The sequence below is a fragment of the Zingiber officinale genome, chromosome 3A (assembly GCF_018446385.1).
Source record: "Zingiber officinale cultivar Zhangliang chromosome 3A, Zo_v1.1, whole genome shotgun sequence".
Taxonomy (NCBI): domain Eukaryota; kingdom Viridiplantae; phylum Streptophyta; class Magnoliopsida; order Zingiberales; family Zingiberaceae; genus Zingiber; species Zingiber officinale.
Genome location: NC_055990.1, coordinates 119,257,188 through 119,276,800, shown reverse-complemented (window position 1 = coordinate 119,276,800; position 19,613 = coordinate 119,257,188). Strand labels below are relative to the sequence as shown.

Sequence of the window (19,613 nt, the reverse complement as noted above, 5' to 3'; positions counted from 1 at the left end):
TCTTCCGATACCAGAGTGGAAGTGGGAAGACATATCCATGGACTTCATAACAGGTCTTCCAAGAACTACAAGTGGATATGATGCTATATGGGTAGTAGTGGACAAATTGACTAAGTCTGCTCATTTTCTAGCCATCAAAGTGTCCCACTCCATAGAGCAGTTGGCACAACTGTACGTCAAGGAAGTGATCAGACTTCATGGAGTTCCTAAATCTATTGTGTCTGATAGAGATGGGCGCTTCACCTCACACTTTTGGGAGTGTGTTCAAAATGCATTAGGCACCAAACTCAAGTTCAGCACAACCTTCCATCCTTAAACTGATGGACAGACAGAGCGAGTAAATCAGATCTTAGAAGATATGCTCAGAGCTTGTGCGCTAGATTTCAAGGGAAGTTGGTGCAAGTATCTATACTTAGCTGAGTTTGCCTACAACAATAGCTATCAGGCCACCATCAAGATGGTACCTTATGAGGCGTTGTATGGTAGGAAGTGCAGATCACCCATTTGCTGGCAAGAAGCAGGTGAAAGAAGAGAAATGGAAGAAGAGCTGGGCATTCAGACTGAGATGATAGAAGAAACCACTCAGACTATCCAGAAGATCAAACAGAGGATTGAAACTGCCCAGAGTAGACAGAAGAGTTATGCTGACACACGTCGTAGGCCCCTTGAATTCCAAGTAGGGGATTCAGTCTTTCTCAAGGTTGCTCATATGAAGGGAGTGATGAGATTTGGCAAGAAGGGCAAATTAAGTCCCCGCTATATAGGACCTTACCTGATCATAGAGAGGATTGGGAAAGTAGCTTATAAGCTGGACTTACCACAAGGCATGTCGGCGATACATAACGTATTTCATGTCTCCATGCTAAAGAAGTGTCTCCATGACCCTAGCCAAGTGATTGAGCCTCAGTCAGTGCAGATCCAAGAGGATTTTAGCTACGAGAGCAGACCTACACGGATAGTGGACAGAGCAGTCAAGAGACTAAGAAATAAAGAAGTGCCACTAATGAAGGTCATCTGGTAGAACCAGAAGCAGGAAGTCACTTGGGAGCGTGAGGACAGCATGAGACAAAAATATCCAGAGTTATTCTAAGTTCGAGGACGAACTTTTTATAAGGTATGGGGGATTGTAACGACCCAATTTTCCTTATTTCGAGTTTTAAATGTCCTTAAAAATATTTGGAAATGCTTTTAAAATATTCTAGAGATTTTTAGAAATTTTTAGAGTATTTTTATGCAATTTTTGGAGGTCGTTTGGTATTTTTACTAAACGAAAGAAGTTTTGACAAAAAATGTCCAAGCCGAGGTTTGAACCGAAAACCTCGGGTTAAGCAGAGATTCGCTTAACCAACAGACCAGCCGAATGTTTCTTAATTAAACCTACAATGAAATATATTTAAGTTGTAATTGGAATAGAATTAAACCTAGTTATAAAGGGATTAAGTTTTCCCTTTCTCGCCAAAAAACCTATCTGCCCTTTCTTTCTCTCCCGACGTCGTTCCCTGTTCTCGGGCGAAAACGCAGCAGCGCGTTAGGGCTCGATCTCCGGTGCCGGTGAAGGGTTTTTTCGGCCGGTCTCCACCCGTGCGTGACCACCTCGACAAGGGGAGCTCGGAAACACCAAGAAGCCGCCGAGATCTTCACCGTCTCCGAATCCTAGAACCCCCTTCCTTCTCGGTTTGAATCCAAGAACACACTGTAAGTTGCTTCTCACCTGCGGTAGGATAGCTCCGAATCTCTTTTGTTCCTCCCTTTAGCTTCCATTGTAGTTTGGATTTGGTGGATAAGATTAGTAGCTTGTGATTTTCCTTGCTATGAAGGTTGCTGTCGTGATATGCAACTTCCTGCACCTTCTTTTAGAATCAATTGGTAATACTTAGTAGGCTAGAACAGATCTTTGATTTCATTGAGTATATAGGGTTGTGTTTGCTGCCGTGAACCCCAAAGATTCTCTTTTTTTTAGTTCGACAGTAGCATGCTTAAAGTATTGTTGCTAGGGATATAGGAGATTTGCTATAGGATTTTCAGTGTTTGGCAGTTAACTGTGATTTGGAGATTTAGTTTAATTTCTGAAGTAGAACATGTATGGATTATGGGTTGTGCTGCTCGGGAGATATATGATAGTATAACTAGATGTTATTCCACTTGAATGATAGTTTAGGTTTTATGAAAAGGAAATTACCGGTTTACTATATTTTTGGTACCAACTGGAATATTACAGAAGCGTTTATTAGTGAAGAATGGTTTCCCCTGATAGATGAATGGTTTCTTTTACTAATAGATTTAATTGCGTCACTTATATTTTTGTGATAACAATGGGTATTTCGGGTTTAGACTTGCTTTGTTACCCAATGAGCAGGATTGGATTACAATTAGCCTTGTGGTTCTAGTTTTGTTGCTAGACAAAATACATGAATAGTTTCATTGATAGGTGCAGATTTAGATGTGTCTTTTACCCTAGCAAATACAGATTTTTTATAAGAGCAACAAACAGCTCCATTGGAGCTTAGAACAATGCATTCTTTTTAAGTGCAGTTTCTAGTTTTTTCATTGAATGCAGAATTTTACATTGTAGCTTAGTTCTTCCTTGCTAATTCCATGCACATGATTAGTTCTAAGTTTGGCATTTTAGCCTTGGATTTCCATGTTTCTAAACATGAACAATCTTTGTTATTTCAGCATGGGGTTTGTATTTTACTTGCTATTAGATGAGTAGGAATAGCCATGAATTTTGTTGGAGTGTTTATGTGATCCAACAAACCCTTTGAGGATTATGAGTATCTATAAGTAAGAAAAGACCAAGATCTAGAGAAGAAAAGATAAGTAAATCTTTCAAAGAGGGTAGTACCCGACTTCCAAGGTTGTCGTTAAACAAATCCAGGTGACCAATTCCAAGGTCTTTACCCTCATAGGACTGGAGGCTCGCTACCTCAGTCTCTATTAGAGAGCGCGCATTTGGTACTAAGCCTGGGACCAAGAAAAGACAAGAGAAAGAGAAATGAAATTAAATTAAATATTAATTTCAAGTAGAAGATTATAAGTAAATGAAACAAGTTTCATATATGCCTAGAATTAGGAAGTTTAGTTCTTTTATTTCTAGCATGCAGTATTAGTTGTATTTCTTTCCTTATTAGTTTATTGAGCATGATTAGTCTTATTTCTAGCATGCAGTTTTATTCAGTTTTAGCATGTTTCCATTTGTTATATACATGCTTATCGAGTGTTTTTGTGAGTTAGATAGCGCTTACTAAGCATTTCGCTTATAGTTGCATTTCCTCCTACTGCAGATAAAGGTAAAGGGAAGCTATAGTCAGAAGGAAGGCGACAAGGAGATGTGTGGTGGATGTGCGATGCCTGGACTATGGAAGCCTTGGGACCAGAAAGGAGTTTCTTTTAGTTTTCTTTTCCTTTTGCTATGTTAGAAGTATTTGGGATGGTATATGTTATCTTGATGTTATTGGGACATAGTAGATGAATTGTGATATTGTGAGATGACTTCTGGTATAGTTTTCCTTTGGTTCGGATTATTTACTGCGTGAGTTGTTTGATGTATGTCCCAGCCGCCTGTGGCTGATGTATATAGTGTTTGTATCTAAGATATTGTCATGTGTACAAGGGAGATGCTGCCGAAATTTTTCGATAAGGACTCCTCACGGGGCAATTAAGTGGAGTTAGTAGTTAAATAGCGTCCACCTTTAGAGAGTAGTAGTAGTAGTGTAGAAGGTGGGCCGTTACAGCCATTAACTCCTAGGTTACAAAGGCTTTATGCATCAAAGATCACTGCTGAACACATGACTTGGCATGCAAATCATCGAATAGAGGAGGGATTAATATGTCATCCATCAGATGTAGAGGCATGGAAAAATTTTGATAGAACATATCCTGAATTTGCGAAGGAGACTCGAAACATTCGGTTAGGTCTTTGTGCTGATGGTTTTGCTCCATTTGGTAAATCAAGAAGACAGTATTCTTGTTGGCCAGTTATATTAACTCCATATAATCTTTCGCCTGGGATGTGCATGAAAACACCATATATGTTTTTAACATTAGTTGTGCTTGGCTCGCAAAATCTAAAGAAGTTAATAGATGTTTATATGCAACCACTGATTGTAGAGCTAAAACAATTATGGGATGAAGGGTTTCCTACATATGACGTTCATACTAATCAGATGTTTGTTATGAAGGCTGCTCTTCTTTGGACCATTAATGACTTTCCAGCTTATGGTATGCTATCTGGTTGCAGTACTGCGGGAATCTTAGGTTGTCCAATATGTATGGAGAGATCAAAGTCGATCAAATTGAAATATGGGAAAAAACCGAGTTATTTTGATTGTCATAGACAATTTTTACCATTAAATTATAATTTCAGAAGGAATAAAGATGAGTTCACTAGGAATATAATTGAAAGAACACCTCCGCCATTAAGATTGACAAGTCAAGATATTTGGTATAGAGTGTGTCACTTTCCATCTGTTATTGAAGAACCACATGGTACAACATATGAATATGGAACCACTCATAAATAGACTAAACGGAGTATATTTTGGGATTTACCTTATTGGTATAGTAATTTAATTCATCATAATCTGGATGTAATGCATATTGAGAAAATACAGTGATGGATATCGCCGGAAAAACAAAAGATAATTTGAATGCAAGAAAAGATATGCGACTAATTTGTAAACGACCCACTCTTGATGTGGATGAAAGTAGTAGGGGACCAAAGCCAAAGGCAATTTATACATTGAATAAAGAACAGAGACGTGTTGTTTGTGAATGGTTGAAATCATTGAGATTTCCTGATGGGTATGTCTCTAATCTTGGGAGATGCATCGATATGAAGGAATTCAAATTGATTGGTTTGAAAAGTCACGATTGTCATATATTTATGGAAAGACTTATTCCAATTGCTTTTAAGGAACTCTTACCAAATTTTGTATGGGGTACAATTACGGAGTTAAGCATTTTCCTTCATGATATTTGCTCAACAATTTTGAGATATTCACAGATGGAGAAGTTAGAAAGAGACATTCCAATTATTTTTTGTAATTTAGAAAGAATCTTTCCACCTTCATTTTTTGATTCAATGGAACATCTTTTGGTTCACTTGCCATATGAGACCAAAGTTAGAGGACCAGTCCATTTTCGATGGATGTATCCATTTGAAAGGTATATTTTGTTTTATCTTATATACTTTGTTATTAATGTGTTGTAAATTTATAACTTTTTTATATATATTCATCTAATACAAATTGTTATATTTCAATCAGATTTTTATATCATTTGAAGAAAAAAAGTAAAAAAATAAGGCGCATGTTGAAGCCTCTATTGTTAATGCATACATTGTGGAGGAAGTAACAACTTTTGCATCGTATTATTTTGAGCCTCACATTCAGACCAAAAGATGGAGACCTGGAAGAAATGATGAAGGTCCTATTGATCCCAATACGAACATATTCTCAATTTTTAATTATCTTGGTCGACCGAGTGGACAATGTAAGCAAAGATATTTAACTGATCAAGAATGGCGAGCAGCCCAGACATATGTTTTACTTAATTGTCCAGAAGTATCACTAAATTTCGAGTTAGTATATCTTTTCTATTTTTTTTATCATAACTTTTTGGTGTTATAATTCAATTTTTTATGATAGGATTTTTCAAACTTGTATTCTAATATGCCAACACTAGAGTTTGATCGTTTTTGCGATCAAGAATTTGCACCTTGGTTCAAATCATATGTAAGTAATTTTTACCTTGTATTCTAATTTACCATATTGGTATAGTATATTTTAACTTTTAAATGAATAACATATTCATTTGAGTTTAGGTTTATGATAATCAAGATCACCTCGAACATCAAATGTTATTTCATCTATCTTGGGGTCCAAAAGGAATGGTACGCACTTGGCCAGCATATTTCATAAATGAATATAATTTTCATACTCAAGAATATGGAAAAGGGAAGACTACAATGAATAGTGGGGTATGTGTTCAGTCATCCAATGATGATTGATTATGAATAGTGGTGTAGGCAATGATTTTTATGGTCTACTGGATGAAATTATAGAGATAGAATACCCTGGTCCTGAAATGCGAGTTATCTTATCTATGTGTCGCTGGTTTGATCCTATCAAAGGGATGAAGGTGCATCCACGTTATAATTTGGTTGAAATAAATCATAAAAGATTATATAAGAGATATGAACCTTTTGTTTTGGCACAACAAGTGATTCAAGTGTTCTATGCTTCATATCCTTGCTTGAAATGTGATAAAATTGATTGGTGGGTTGTTTGTAAAACTAAAGCACGGAAAAAAATAGAGGAACATTGGGAAGACATTGCATATCAACAAGAGGAGGTTGTAAATACATTTCAGACCGAGGAATATATTATTCCAACATTACAAGATCCCAGTAGAGTAGTGATAAATGTGGATGCCAGTGAATTTCATGAGGTTGATGATGATGAGGAGGAGGACGACGACGACGACGAGGACGAGGACGAGGACGAGGAGGACGACGACAACTTTGATTTTTAACATGTACGATAAGTTTTTTTTATATTTAATTTTAATCTGTAAATTTATAAAATTCATAGTTTAATTAGTTGTCTATATAATATCTCATTGTTAAATTTATATATGTTATATGTGTGCTATTTTTTTTCTATAGGTCATTAGAGGTGAGACATTATCACTGCAGATTCTTGCTCTCTGACTTTTATATTATGGATATTGTAAGTTTTTCATATTTCTTCAGCAAGCATTAAGTTTTTATTTCTTTTATTCTAATTTTGATTTTTGGTTGGCAGTTTCGACGGGCACGCCATAGACGACACCGTTCAAGCATTGGCCAGACTGATTTACCATCTGATAGGATGGTACCTACGCCCTCCCCTCAGGGAGGACCTTCACATGGTCAGTCGCCGTCAGGACCTTCTCGTGGGCAGTCACCAGCAGAACCTTCTCATGGCCAGTCACCGGCAGGACCCTCACATGGACCGTCCCCGGCAGGACCTTCACGTGGCCAGTCGTCGGCAGGACCTTCATGTGGCCAGTCACTGGCAGGACCTTCACATGGCCATTCACCTTCCCCACTTGGGTCCCTGATACCTGCCAGACACTCAGCCGTTGATATTGCTGACGCTCAACTGCATATAGTCCCTCTTGGAGACTCGTAAGTATTAAAATTATTATATTTTAACTATCTTAATTATTTAACGTTGTTTATTGTAATTTTACGATAGATTTGAAAATTCAGTAACTGTTGTTCGCGAGATTAATCAAATTGTGAATAACTTTTGGAAAGGAGACTCAATGTCATACTCAAGCACTCCAGCACCTACAAAAGAACTCTGGCGCCGGTGCGAGTTTAAGGTATAACTAATCTATTTTATATATAAAATAATTACGTTAATGTATAATCTATTGTTTTTTTTTTCATTTCAGCGATTATTTAGTTGGGACCCTTATTTTGAGATGGAAGTTAAAAGAATTTTCAAAAAGAAATGTGGTGATCACATTCGCCATGTATTAAACCATGCCAAAAGTACTGGAAAAAAGCCTTCCTTTATCACGATGGACAATTGGGTTAAGATCTGCAATTTTTGGCAAACTGATGAGTGCAAAGAAAGGAGTTTGCGGAATAAAATAAATCAAGCTTCTAATTCTGGAGACTCACGTGCAATATATGCAGGAGGATCTATAAATATCGAGGAGCATTTACGTAGATTGGTAAATTTTCAACTCTACAATTAGATTTTTAATATATTTGAAGTTATTATATTATTTCTAACCATATTATTTTTAGTCTAGGGATTTGGGAAAAGAGCCCGATTTTATAGACACTTTCGTGCGCACTTTTCAAAAAAAAAAAGACAAGACTTGGAGTGGAGATAGAGCTAGAATAATTAAGGTTTGATTTAATCTTTAATCTTAATTTAAACTTAGATTTTATTACTTATCTATTTGCTCTAATTAAGGTTTTAATATTTCATAGGAGAGATATGATGAGCTATCATTATCACATAGAAGTTCTAGTGATGGCGATAATATTGAGGGATCTGAGCCGTCTGTTACTAATAATTTAGATTGATGGTTAGAGACCAGTGGGGGAATCAAAGGGGGAAGGATAATAGGTATGAGTTCTATGAGTATAATCCATAATGTTCCTTGAAGATCTTTATCTTCTTCTACCCCACCCGCAGTAACGGCACAGATTCATAGCTTAACTAAAGAGGTTGACAATTTGAAAGGCATAATATCTCAAAGGGATCAGGAAATTTTAGAAATTCAAAAACAAAATTCACAAAGAGATCTAGATATGGTTGAAATGCGTAAACAACAAGCCTTTCTTTTACAACAATTTAGATCAGGTCCAAGCTATATTCCTCCTGGTATTGGTGATGATGCTAACGACGATGATGATGCCGCCGATGATGTTGATGATGATGCATGAGTGTTTGTAATTAGAATTTTTTACTTCTTTTATTTTATCGATTTTATAAATTCTTAATTTTTGTATTTTGATTAGTATTGTTATTTTTGTTCCAAACAGGGTTGGTAGATGAAGATGATGGTGGTATTGACGTAAAAATATGTAAGTCTTTACCTATTTACTTTTGTGTTGGTTTATAAGATTTTCTTTTTCTTTATTTATCTTTTGATATAGGTAGAAGAAGGATTTGGACTGAGAAGGATCTCCATAAGATTATCTTCTACTCTATCTTTTTCATATTCTTGTATGATATTGGAATTTGGATACTATGACATGTTTGTTGTAACTTTATTGTAGTGTTTGGTTTAGGGTGTTAGTTGTAGTTGTATATTGTTGTAGTTTATATTGTTGGATGATGATGTGTTGTATTGTTAGTTTTATGCTCTTAGTTTAAGTTGTATATGGAACAACATGTTTTAATGGTGCATGTATTTGGGTTTATATTATTGATGTTTGTATTTATTTTGTTGTACACTAATATGTTAGTTGATTTTTTATTTATATTTATGTTATTGTGTTTAGTGGTGTATTATATATATGTTGAATCTGTTTGAAAAAAATTGTAATAGAAAAAAATATTGAAATAAGATGGGGCTGGATATTTTTTTTTAATTTTGGGACGAATTTTGCAACGAAATTGAATTCGTTGAAAATATCATATTTTATCGAAATACTGCAACGAAAAATGTCTTTTCGTTGGAAATTTTCAACGAATTCATATTTTCGTTGGAAGTTTCCAACGAAATATAAATTCATTGGAAGTTTCCAACGAAATATAAATTCGTTGGAAATTTCCAACGAATATGAATTTTGTTGAAAATTGCCAACGAATTTATATTTCGTTGGAAATTTCCAACGAATATGAATTTTGTTGGAAATTTCCAACGAAAATATTGATTCGTTGAAATTTCCAACGAAATTGCATTGTCGTTGGAATTTTCCAACGAATCCATATTTTCGTTGGTAATATTGTATTTTGTAACTTTTCCAACAAATAATTATTCGTCACAAATCTGTTTGCAACGAATACGTTTTTTCGTTGTTAATTCGCGACAAATTTGGGATTCGTCGGAGATTTTTCCTGCTGACATTTCCAACAAATATTTATTTTCGTTGCAGTATTTCCAACGAATTTTGCAACGGATTTTGGTTTTGTCGCAAAGTTTCTAACGAATTTTGCAACGAATATTATTTTCATTGCGAAAATTCCAACAAAATTATAATTTTTCGTCGCAAATTTTTGGGACGGCAGATTTCCAACGAATTTTTTTTGTCGCAATTTTCGTCCCAAATCCAATTTCCAACGAATTTTTTTCTAAAATTTGTTGCAAATTTTGTCCCTAAGTGACAATATTTTTGTAGTGCTCTACTAATAATAAAATAGACCACCTATGACACTTAAAATATTTAAAGCCTATTTATTTTTCTTGTAGATCATAATCTATTACAATGTTAGTATTAGTAGTAGTTAACAAGTCCTTAGCACTTTCCATATCAACCGTTTTATAAATTTCTTTGCATTTTCTAAATCTCTGCTTCAAATAGGAGATTTCATAATAAGAAACTGAAACTGAAACAGAAACAACTAACCTTTGTTCCTCGCAACAGTCATTCAGCAATTCGACAGGAAATATATCTTGTGAATTAATACCATCTAATTACAAGGATTCAGTTTAGATGCAATAATGAGAAGACTAACTACAAAAGTTGCTAGTTTATGGTTCGATCTTGGAATACACATCAGACTTACAGAATTGGCATTCTAAAGCCGATTTACAAAACGAATGCCCAAGAACTATTCTTTTCAGACAAGGGAAGGATCAGTATCATGCACAAAACTTGTGAAACAAAAGGGAGAAGCATCGGCCATCTTTCCTTCAAAACATGAAACATTCACCATCTATCGAAATAGCATCTTGAGCTCCTCGATGCGAGCACTCCTAACTTCCTCATCTGTCAAGGCTCCAGAAATCATCCTCTGCTTCCTTGCCTGCACTTGTTGCATTCTCTCTTCAACAGTGTCCTGCCACAACAATCGCCATCATCCACTACAATGCCATGCATTCCTATGTATGTTTTACTTTTAATTGATAATTCATCTTTACCTTCACAATGAAACGTGTTACTCGAACCTGCCTCTTCTGTCCAATTCTATGAATCCTCATTATTGCTTGCTCCTCCACTGCCGGATTCCACCATGGATCCTATTTTGAAAAAACAGAAACCAGTTTCACTGTTTGGTGAAATGAAAATAAGGAAAAGCAAGTTACAAGCAATCTTAGACAATTACCATGATGAAAACATTAGATGCTGCTGTGAGATTCAAGCCTACACCTCCTGCTTTGAGTGACATGAGTAGCACCTGGATTATAGACAGGAACAGTTATCAACGTCTTTCTTTTGACAAACTGGAGCAACTTAGCAATCAGTGCTGGGCTTACCGTCTTATCTTTGCTCTCATTGAACTCCTTCAGTATGTATTCTCTCCTCTGTTGATTTAGCTTGCCATCAAACCTGAGGAAACCAAATTCGCCCCTTAAAGCAATCTCCAGCAAATCCAAGAAGCCAGTCCACTGGCTGAAGATGATGCTCTTCTCCCCTGTCCTCTTAATGTTCTCAAGGCATTCCATCAGTTTTTTCACCTTGGATGACTCTGTCCAATTCTCCTCAATATCGATCTGAAACCGACACTCATTTGGGCATGTTATCAAGTCTTCTTTAGTCAGGGCCCTCCGGCAGATTGGGCATGGCCCACCGACCGGAGTAGACCAGCTTGCGAGCAAGCACTCACGACACATCCGGTGGGCACATGGAGTGAGCACTGGATCATCAGATGCTGATTCAAGACAGATTGGGCACTCAGTGACCTCACCTCTACGGAGGCCCTCCACAACTTCCTCAACGTAGGCTCGTGTTGGGGCCTGGTTCGACTGAGGACCTCCAAGAAATCGGTGGACAAGCTTGTTGAGATCAGTATTCTCTTGATTCTGTCCACGACTGAAGATATTATAAAGCACGATAAGCATACATGTAAAGTTTGAGTTTCCTCTTGAAGGAGAATGGTAATGAAATGCGACTATTCACTAACCTCATAACAAGATAAGGGTGATTGCAACACTGTCGTAGACGGAGTAGAAGCTCTAAAATGGAGGCATAATTGTGAAGAACTTTACCTTGTTCAACAAATTTATCAAACTTGACCTGTTTTAGTTTTCAATTAATTACCATCAGTTATAACAAAGTGATATAGGCAACAAAATGAATTAACTTGCAACAAATGCAATTAGCTGTAGTTTGTTTCCGATTTCATACCACAGTACATGATCAATCGCCTAAATATTTGCAAGTGATATCTTAAAACAAAAATACTGATTCAGATGAAAGTAAGCAATTGTGCCTAAAAGAAACTGAAACAGATTTGTCACAAACCTTCGATCGCGTGAAAAGGGCTTCATAAAAATCTCGTTCAGCTTCAGATTGTTCACATTCCACAACTTGGATGTGGGCTGGAGGTAGAACAAGAATAGGCCTGAATCATGTAAATGAGATTGACATTTATGTTCTCAAGGCATCATTATGCAAAAGAAAAAGAAAAAAAGCAAAAAAAGAAGAATATAAACCAACCTCCCCTCTTTGTCTCTTGTATCTTTCGTTCTCCTTAGCATTAGTGAGCGTAGGATGGCTTTTACCAATTTCAACCCTCTTACATCTCCCATATCATACGGAGTTTGAATCAGACTGTTCCACCTGTTGGAAATCAAACTTGTAGGAATTCTATAATAGCCAAGCTTATTAATTCTATAGATGCTCGAACCTAAACTGAATAAGAGACAACAATAATCCTCTCAAAATTGTGATTTAAATTAACCATTTAGAAGAATCATGTATAATATAGGATATGTAACATGAGTTTACTTTTTCATGTGATATGAAAAATTATTCTCTAAAACAAGTTTCTTTTTATAGTTCAGTTAGTGCATGCATGGATTAATGTTATTTGTGTGAATAGCTCATTAACTTCATTAGGTCACCACTTCACAAAAAAGTAAGTTCAAATTAATAATAATTCACTCATAAGCATAATTAGTTCATCTGAGGTATCATACTAAACTAGGGCATCATAACGACCCCCTATTCTAGATTAATGTTTTCATCTAATTTCCAAAATGACAACTAATAGACATCTCAGTTCCAATTGTTGCTCAGCTTCATAAAGGCTTCTCTTTTCTGATACTCGCCCACTTAAATATAAATATTACAAGAGAAATCCAGTTTGTTAAGCCGAATGACTAATCCATAATATACTAGTACTTCACAAATCTAAATTTATACATTTTTTCCTTCAGCTCACATTTCTTTACGGAGAATTTATTTGGATGTTACACTTTTTTTTACTCCAAGTAATGCCTGAAGGAATCAACGCCGTGAAAATCTAACAGTACCAGCCTAGATAAGGTTGAATTCCTAGGCCTACAATAAAGTAATTTTCATTGGATTTTTATGCTGAAGTACATACCAGACCCAATTGCACCATGGTTCAACATGTAAGAAGCAAAGAAGACTGTAAAGATCTTCCAACTTATTCTGCAGCATGAAAGATGATTGTGTTAGTCTAACATAATCCAGAATTCACATTCATATCATTGAAATAATCTGTGGGCAAAGATAATTCTAAAATTCCAAGTGCAAAAATATATTTAATGATTGAATCATGAGGTAACACGACTAATCCTGAAAGATGTTCTACAAAAAGAGGGGAATTGCACACCAAATATTTACAAAATTCTGTGATCAATGAATGAAATTTAAGACATCTGATCTATCTGCAGAAGACGAAAAGTTGAATAGGGAAAGAAGCCTGGTTACCTGAAGTGGGGTACCAGTTAGACACCACCTACAGTACGCGTTCAAGGCAAATGCTGACTGAGCAACTTTTGTTTTTGAGCATTTGATGTTATGAGCTTCATCTAGTACTACTCTGTACCAATTTATATTGTTGAAGATGCTAGCATTCACGGAATCCTGCATAACCAAAATTGTAAATTGTATTTCACCAGTCTATCAAAATGAGGGAATATTTCAAGTAAAAGAAGAAAAAAGACAAATAATGCATACATACAGATCTATAAGCTGATGATAGAACTCCATATGTTGTCAAAACCACATCATATCTAGCAAGCATCTCAATATCACTGGCCTTCATTCTTGAACCACCATAATACACATAAACAGAAAATGAACCTGGCTTTGAATGAGTTTCAAGCTCATCCTGCATTGTTTTTCTTTTTAGTACTTATGTTCAGATCAATTCTAGTTGAACTATTTGAGGACATTAAATTAATTATATTTTGAAAATCACTAATACTAAGAGATGATAATATAAATTCTCACCTTCCACTGACCCAGCAATGCCATTGGGCATACAATAAGGGTGCCTCCCTTTGTATTTGATCCATGTTCATGGGAATAACCATTATCATATGGCCTTTCTCCATTAATTCTTGCAAGTATTAAAGCAATTGTCATGACAGTCTTTCCTAGGCCCATTGCATCTGCCAAGATCTGTGAGAATAATTGCCACATAAATATGGATGTTTGATACAACTAAAAAAAAATATTGTTAAGAATCAGGTTATCAACAAATTATGGTCTCATGTACATGAAATTTTCTCATTACTGGACATAACATGTCATTTTAAGGCTTTTGACGGGTTCCTTCAGTATTTAAGAATATAAACAATAAGCATGCTTACTCCGCCTCTTGCCATCTGCATAGCACTTGGAAACTGAGTGGTAGATTCCCCAGTAAAAACATTTACATAGATTTCAGAGGCTCGCCTGATACAAACCAAATGGTCATCAGAAAAGCATAAGCAAGTATTGTTGACTGAGCATTGAATCTGATACTGTTTTCCTCTAGAAAGCTTCACTTGCTTACTTGTCATAAATTCTGTAAGCAGCCCAACAGGGATGAAGAGATTTGGTTGCTTTATCAAAATCAGTTCCTTTCTCTAATTCGCACATCCAGTAAAGGGCTTGCTTCTGGTATGGATGTAGAGCACAGCAGAGCGTAGAAGGCGGCATTGCTTCCTATAGAAATTTGACAAAAATGTTGAAGCTGATAATTATCATAGAGGATTCGTGTGCTACTTCTTTGTTGATTACGTTCACGTTTGCTTTACCTCTAAATCGTACTCATCGGAAGTTCCAACAATTTTATTCAAAGATGACTCTGAGATTGCTTGCTCGTCACTGCTTTGCCCAGGGTCCCCGGTTACTCGCTTTGCATGGACTATCATTTCAACGGACGCATCTCCCTCACCAGCCTGAAACATTTCATAGAATACGTCACGAGACTAAGACCGCTAAGACAGGTTAATAACCTTTCTTCCGTTTTGCAAAAACAGCATCAAGAATGTCTATTATATACATAGAAAACGATGGAGTAAACTCAGGAGGCAAATGTCTGAAAGTTTACGTTTAGGCTTAGTGACTTCTTTCGGGTATCGAGTTCTTCTGGAGTAAATTCAGCCTATAAGTTGAAGAAATTCAGAAGGTCAAGTTGCATTCCCACAAAACCAATCAATATATAAAATCTTATTGGAGTTTAAGGTAGAAACCCTTTGAACTGGCTTCATTCTTAGACGCTTGAACAGGCTAAGAAGAGGATGGACATTAGAAGCAGAGTTTGAAGGAACTGATAGCTTGAATGTGAAATTGCAACCTTCAGTGAAGATTGATCTGTGAATGTAAAAGCTGGAATGGAAGAAACATGAACTTAGAAATTAAGCTGGCAAAAAAGAAACTCTTAAAAAGAAGCTTATGCCAACCACCAGGAAAGTAAGGACCACTTTTTCACCTGACATGCAAAACAATCTCTTGCATTAAGCTAAGCTGCACGGCTGAAATTAGAGACTTCCCCAGAATCTTCACTTTTGAGGATGCTACGAGTGGAATGAGGCATCTAGTCCACTCTGGTGGAAGTTTTCCAATCTGTTAAGCATCAAAAATATGATTTTTAATCCGTTCATTATCATGTATGTTTATGAACACATGTTGAACAATTATTTCTCCATAAAAATGAAACAACATCTAGAAGCACATTGGTAGCCGATAATGCAAACAGACCTCGCCACTCCGCTTGGTTGAGAAGCGAACAATCTCCGCAGCTGCCATTGCAGCTTTTGGTCTCTGGAATTTCTTACCAATCAATTTTTTCTTCTCGGAGGATGGAAATGAGAAGTGAACAATTTCCCCATCATCGATGTGTTTTCTCCCTCTGCATGTGGAGAGGCCATTGACATAAGCCTTCCCTACAAGTAACCAATCGTACTCATCAGGAAACTCTCCGAACTCTGGCTCCTTCGGATTGGAGTACAGCAGAAGATTCCGATCAGTGACTACACCAGGTGGTCTGATAGCAGATATTGGGCGTGGATTGAGATGCGGAGCCAAACGAGCCCTCGCAAGGCTGGAGAAATTGTCAACTGCTGACTCCTCTACGGTTGTCGTGACCGTGACCAAAGACTCCTTTGTCAAGTGCCCATCTTTCTTTGTATTTGAATGGCCTTCTAATTGTTCAGTGGTCTGCTGTCTCTTGAACTTTTCATCCAATTCTTTCACACTTTCACGCTTTCTCTTCGGCTTCGAAGTCACATCTTCTTCGGAGTCTATATCAATGTCCACCCTTTGGTTCCGACCTTCAGATGCCACATCATTTTCTATTCTACAGCCCAAATTAACTTTGGATTTAGGATTTTCCTTGTTATTTTCTTCATTCACTTCCGTTTCTTGCCCCCTACCGTTCCCATCTCCCGCCAAGTTCAGAACAGTAGCATTTGGTTCCTGTGTAGTAGTAGCATAAGCATAATCATTAGATTTCGGAGGACATACGGGATTGAGTGCGAGGTCTGCCGAATCCGACGACTGGAGCGCGTCAAGGAGGATGTTGATGGCGCGGTTTGTGTTGTTTCCGGCAAGCGAGAGGGCTCGGAGGATATCTCGATCTGAGATTTCAGAGCCCATGAATGATCGGATGTCCGCAATCTCTTCCATGAGTAGGATTTCGGGTGCCGGCGTTTCGACTTCCATGACTACACGAGCAAAAAAAGTGGAGAAGAGGGAGATGGGAGAAGAGATAAGAGGCAGGAGGAAGCAGAGAGTTGCGGTCTTATTGTGCTTTCTACTGGGTGAAATTTGGCGGGAGAAAAAAGAACTGGCTTTTGTTTCGCGGGTGATGGTGATGGTAATGGCGCGGTTGAGTGGGAGTTCATTGCCGACTCAGTAAAAATCTTGGCGGGTGATATTCGCGGTAAATGATATAAAAGGAAACAAATCAAAAATTAATTCATTTTCTAATTGACCACTGATTTGACTAATGAATTAGAATTTCTCCAATTACATTATAAAATTAAAATGCTTAACGATGTAAATTCTAATTGTAAATTAATGATAGACGAACGCCCCACGCAACATGAAAACCAAACCATTAATTAAATCACTTAGGATTCCTAAGATAAAGTGAAAGAAAATAATTTTATACATAGAAAAACGAAATAAAATTAAAGATTAAAATTAATTCAAAGATAATTAAAATATAGAATTCTAAGTTTATAGGATTCATTTAATAGTAAATATAAAAAATTAAAAAATATATCAATTAATAAAAACTAAATCTCTAATTTATTATAGATGCATCAATTTTAAATATTTTGTGCCAAGAATATTTTTTATTTTCTTTCTTTAATGTAGATGAACCAATTTAAATTTTATTTTTAATTTATTTCCTTCAGAATTATTTTCTTCCCCACAATACTATTTCCTTATTGCATTATTCTTTTCCTTATTTGTATTATTATCCCACTAACAAAAACTTGACTCGAATTTGCCAACTTCTTTTTTTAGATTTTCTTTTTCAAATATAAAAAAATTGCTTCAATTACTCCATTTAGCAATGTTTCTTCATTAGTTTTTTTTTTAAAAAAATCCCTTACAATACGTTTCTTTTTTTACTTTGACTTTTAATTATTTTCAACAATTAAAAAAATAATTAATCAAGTCAGCTAACATTGAACTTGAGATTATTGATCTAGCCTTATAAAAATTTCTCACTAACTGTCAAGGGCAAATTAGAAAGTGCTCACGGTGGACGGCCCGAAGCCCAACATCTCTTGGAATTACGAGTCCCATTTAATTCGGAGAAAAAATCTCTACACATGCATGAGTTTTTTAATCACAAAAATTGTATACATGCCTTCATGGGAATAACAAGAAAATAGAATAAAACATATTAGAAGATATGTTATTTAATATGGTTCATCCGTTAATTCACTAAAACTGAGATTCAATTGTAATTAGATGCCTAAGAAATTGAGAAAACATCCATTGTTGCATCATTACCCTGGAAGCAACATATATTGATTAATTATAGGTAGGATTTGTTGTTTACATATTGCATATGATTAGTAACTATATTTGTTTTTAGTTAGGGGTAATCAAGATAATTTGGAAACCCTAGCTATGCATCCCTACAAAAATGTACGCTTAGAAATATATGACAAGCATTGCTATAACAGTATCACCATGTATTTGGATGATTAGACATCAACTTTCCAATTTTCTTTTTGAATTCAAAAAGCACATTATTAGCTCTAACTACAATTCCTAGACGTAGCCAGTGATCACTTCAAACTCTTTGCACGCTTCTTTTCTGTTGTAAGTGCATCCTTATTCCTTAAGCTCAATAATTCAAGGATTGAATCCAAGTGCATGCTCCATATTGTGATTATCCATGGAAAGCATCGTACTGTAACTAATAATACAATCGTTATAAATTCATTCATTCATTCTAAATACGCATATTATCCACAGGATATTATAATAATATTTATTCCATTATCCTCTACTTCCAGAGAATCACATCTAAATAGTACTGCCACCTGAATGAACACCACTGTCACCATTCCGGAAGTGGCCGGATAAATATTGTCCTTAGGCTTGTTTTACGGCACTAATTAGAATTGACTTAATTCAACTCAATAATAACAAGAAAGGAAATCAATAAGTGTGCATCACATCCTTCTTCGTCCATTAATCACTTGTTAATTAGCTAAGAATAAACGGTCATGTTCTTCCACCACTCTTCTGAAGCTGACTAGCTATATATACCCCTTTATATTTCGCTTGAGTTGATATATCATATACTCGGAGCTTCTTTAGATTAACTGAAGGTTGGTTATCTAGAGATACTTAACATATATAGTCGATTATATTATCGTCTTATTGCTTAATTAATTAAACCAGTGTGGTGTGTTACATGAGTAGGAATGAAGTTGATGGTGATCACCTCCTCTCTGATAGTAGCCATGCTTCTAATGACGAGCTCATCAGTAATTGTGATGGCAGCTGCAAGAGAGGGTCCATATGAGGAAGTAGTCATGGCTGCCCACCAGGATGAAGCGGCCAATCCTCTGGGCCATGGGACGATGCAAAACTTAGAGAACTCCGGGTTAATTTATCCAGCTCCAATAGATTCGTTCCGCGTCGGACCTAAATGCGACGCCAGGAATATCTGCAAACCGTGAACACCAAATCTATATAAAATGGCCAAGGTGAAACTTTATTAACTACTTTATATATGCTTACATATAATGGAATAATGGATGAGGCTTCATCGTGTATATGATGCATGTCCCTTGCCCACATATGTATGAAAGTCATGATATATATATATATACAGTGTGCCCCTATTATACATGCCAACGTTTTATACATATGTGTTGCGATTATATATATATATAAGGAAAGTTTATGTAAATATCCCTCTCTCATTTTCTGTAATATAGTAGTAAGAAGTTGCTGCAACTAAACACAAAGGAACCTTTACATTCTATCATGCAAGTTATAAATTTTTTAGGTGACAAAGATTCCTGTAAAATATTGATGGGAAATATTTGTATTGATTGATCAATTTTGTATAGAATATAATATTTTGTTTGAAAATTGATTTTATACAGTCGAAAGGAATATATATATGTTATTTTCTAATAAAATCAGAAAAGATCTTATGCCATAAAATTGACAGAATCAATGTTATGCCATAAAATTGACAAACTTGATATTT

At 36.0% G+C, this 19,613-nt stretch overlaps 1 protein-coding gene and 1 long non-coding RNA gene across 2 annotated transcripts; one reads left to right on the top strand and one right to left on the bottom strand.

Annotated features, from left to right (window-relative positions):
• Positions 1–10,110: 10,110 nt before the first annotated feature.
• LOC122052362 (DNA repair protein RAD5B-like) lies at positions 10,111–16,676 on the bottom strand. Its single transcript, XM_042613846.1, has 18 exons — positions 15,620–16,676; positions 15,351–15,484; positions 15,112–15,247; positions 14,970–15,023; positions 14,674–14,817; positions 14,430–14,581; positions 14,245–14,329; positions 13,883–14,053; positions 13,611–13,760; positions 13,358–13,513; positions 13,008–13,075; positions 12,116–12,238; positions 11,921–12,020; positions 11,580–11,692; positions 10,933–11,488; positions 10,782–10,853; positions 10,597–10,695; positions 10,111–10,514 (listed from the first exon to the last, which is right to left on the bottom strand). The coding sequence occupies exons 1-18, from the start codon at positions 16,580–16,582 to the stop codon at positions 10,392–10,394; spliced, it is 3,399 nt and encodes a 1,132-aa protein (XP_042469780.1). The 5' UTR covers positions 16,583–16,676; the 3' UTR covers positions 10,111–10,391.
• Positions 16,677–18,554: 1,878 nt separating this feature from the next.
• Positions 18,555–19,246, top strand: LOC122053984. Its single transcript, XR_006132487.1, has 2 exons — positions 18,555–18,720; positions 18,815–19,246. It is a non-coding gene; the product is annotated as an uncharacterized LOC122053984 (long non-coding RNA).
• The last annotated feature ends 367 nt before the right edge of the window (positions 19,247–19,613 follow it).

Coding starts and splice junctions, on each gene's coding strand:
- LOC122052362 (XM_042613846.1), bottom strand. CDS start 16,582: ATGGAAGTCGAAACGCCGGCACCCGAAATCCTACTCATGGAAGAGATT. Junction 14,330..14,429: donor GCTTACAGAATTTATGACAA/GTAAGCAAGTGA, acceptor GGTTTGTATCAG/GCGAGCCTCTGAAATCTATG. Junction 13,514..13,610: donor TATCATCAGCTTATAGATCT/GTATGTATGCAT, acceptor TTGGTTATGCAG/GATTCCGTGAATGCTAGCAT.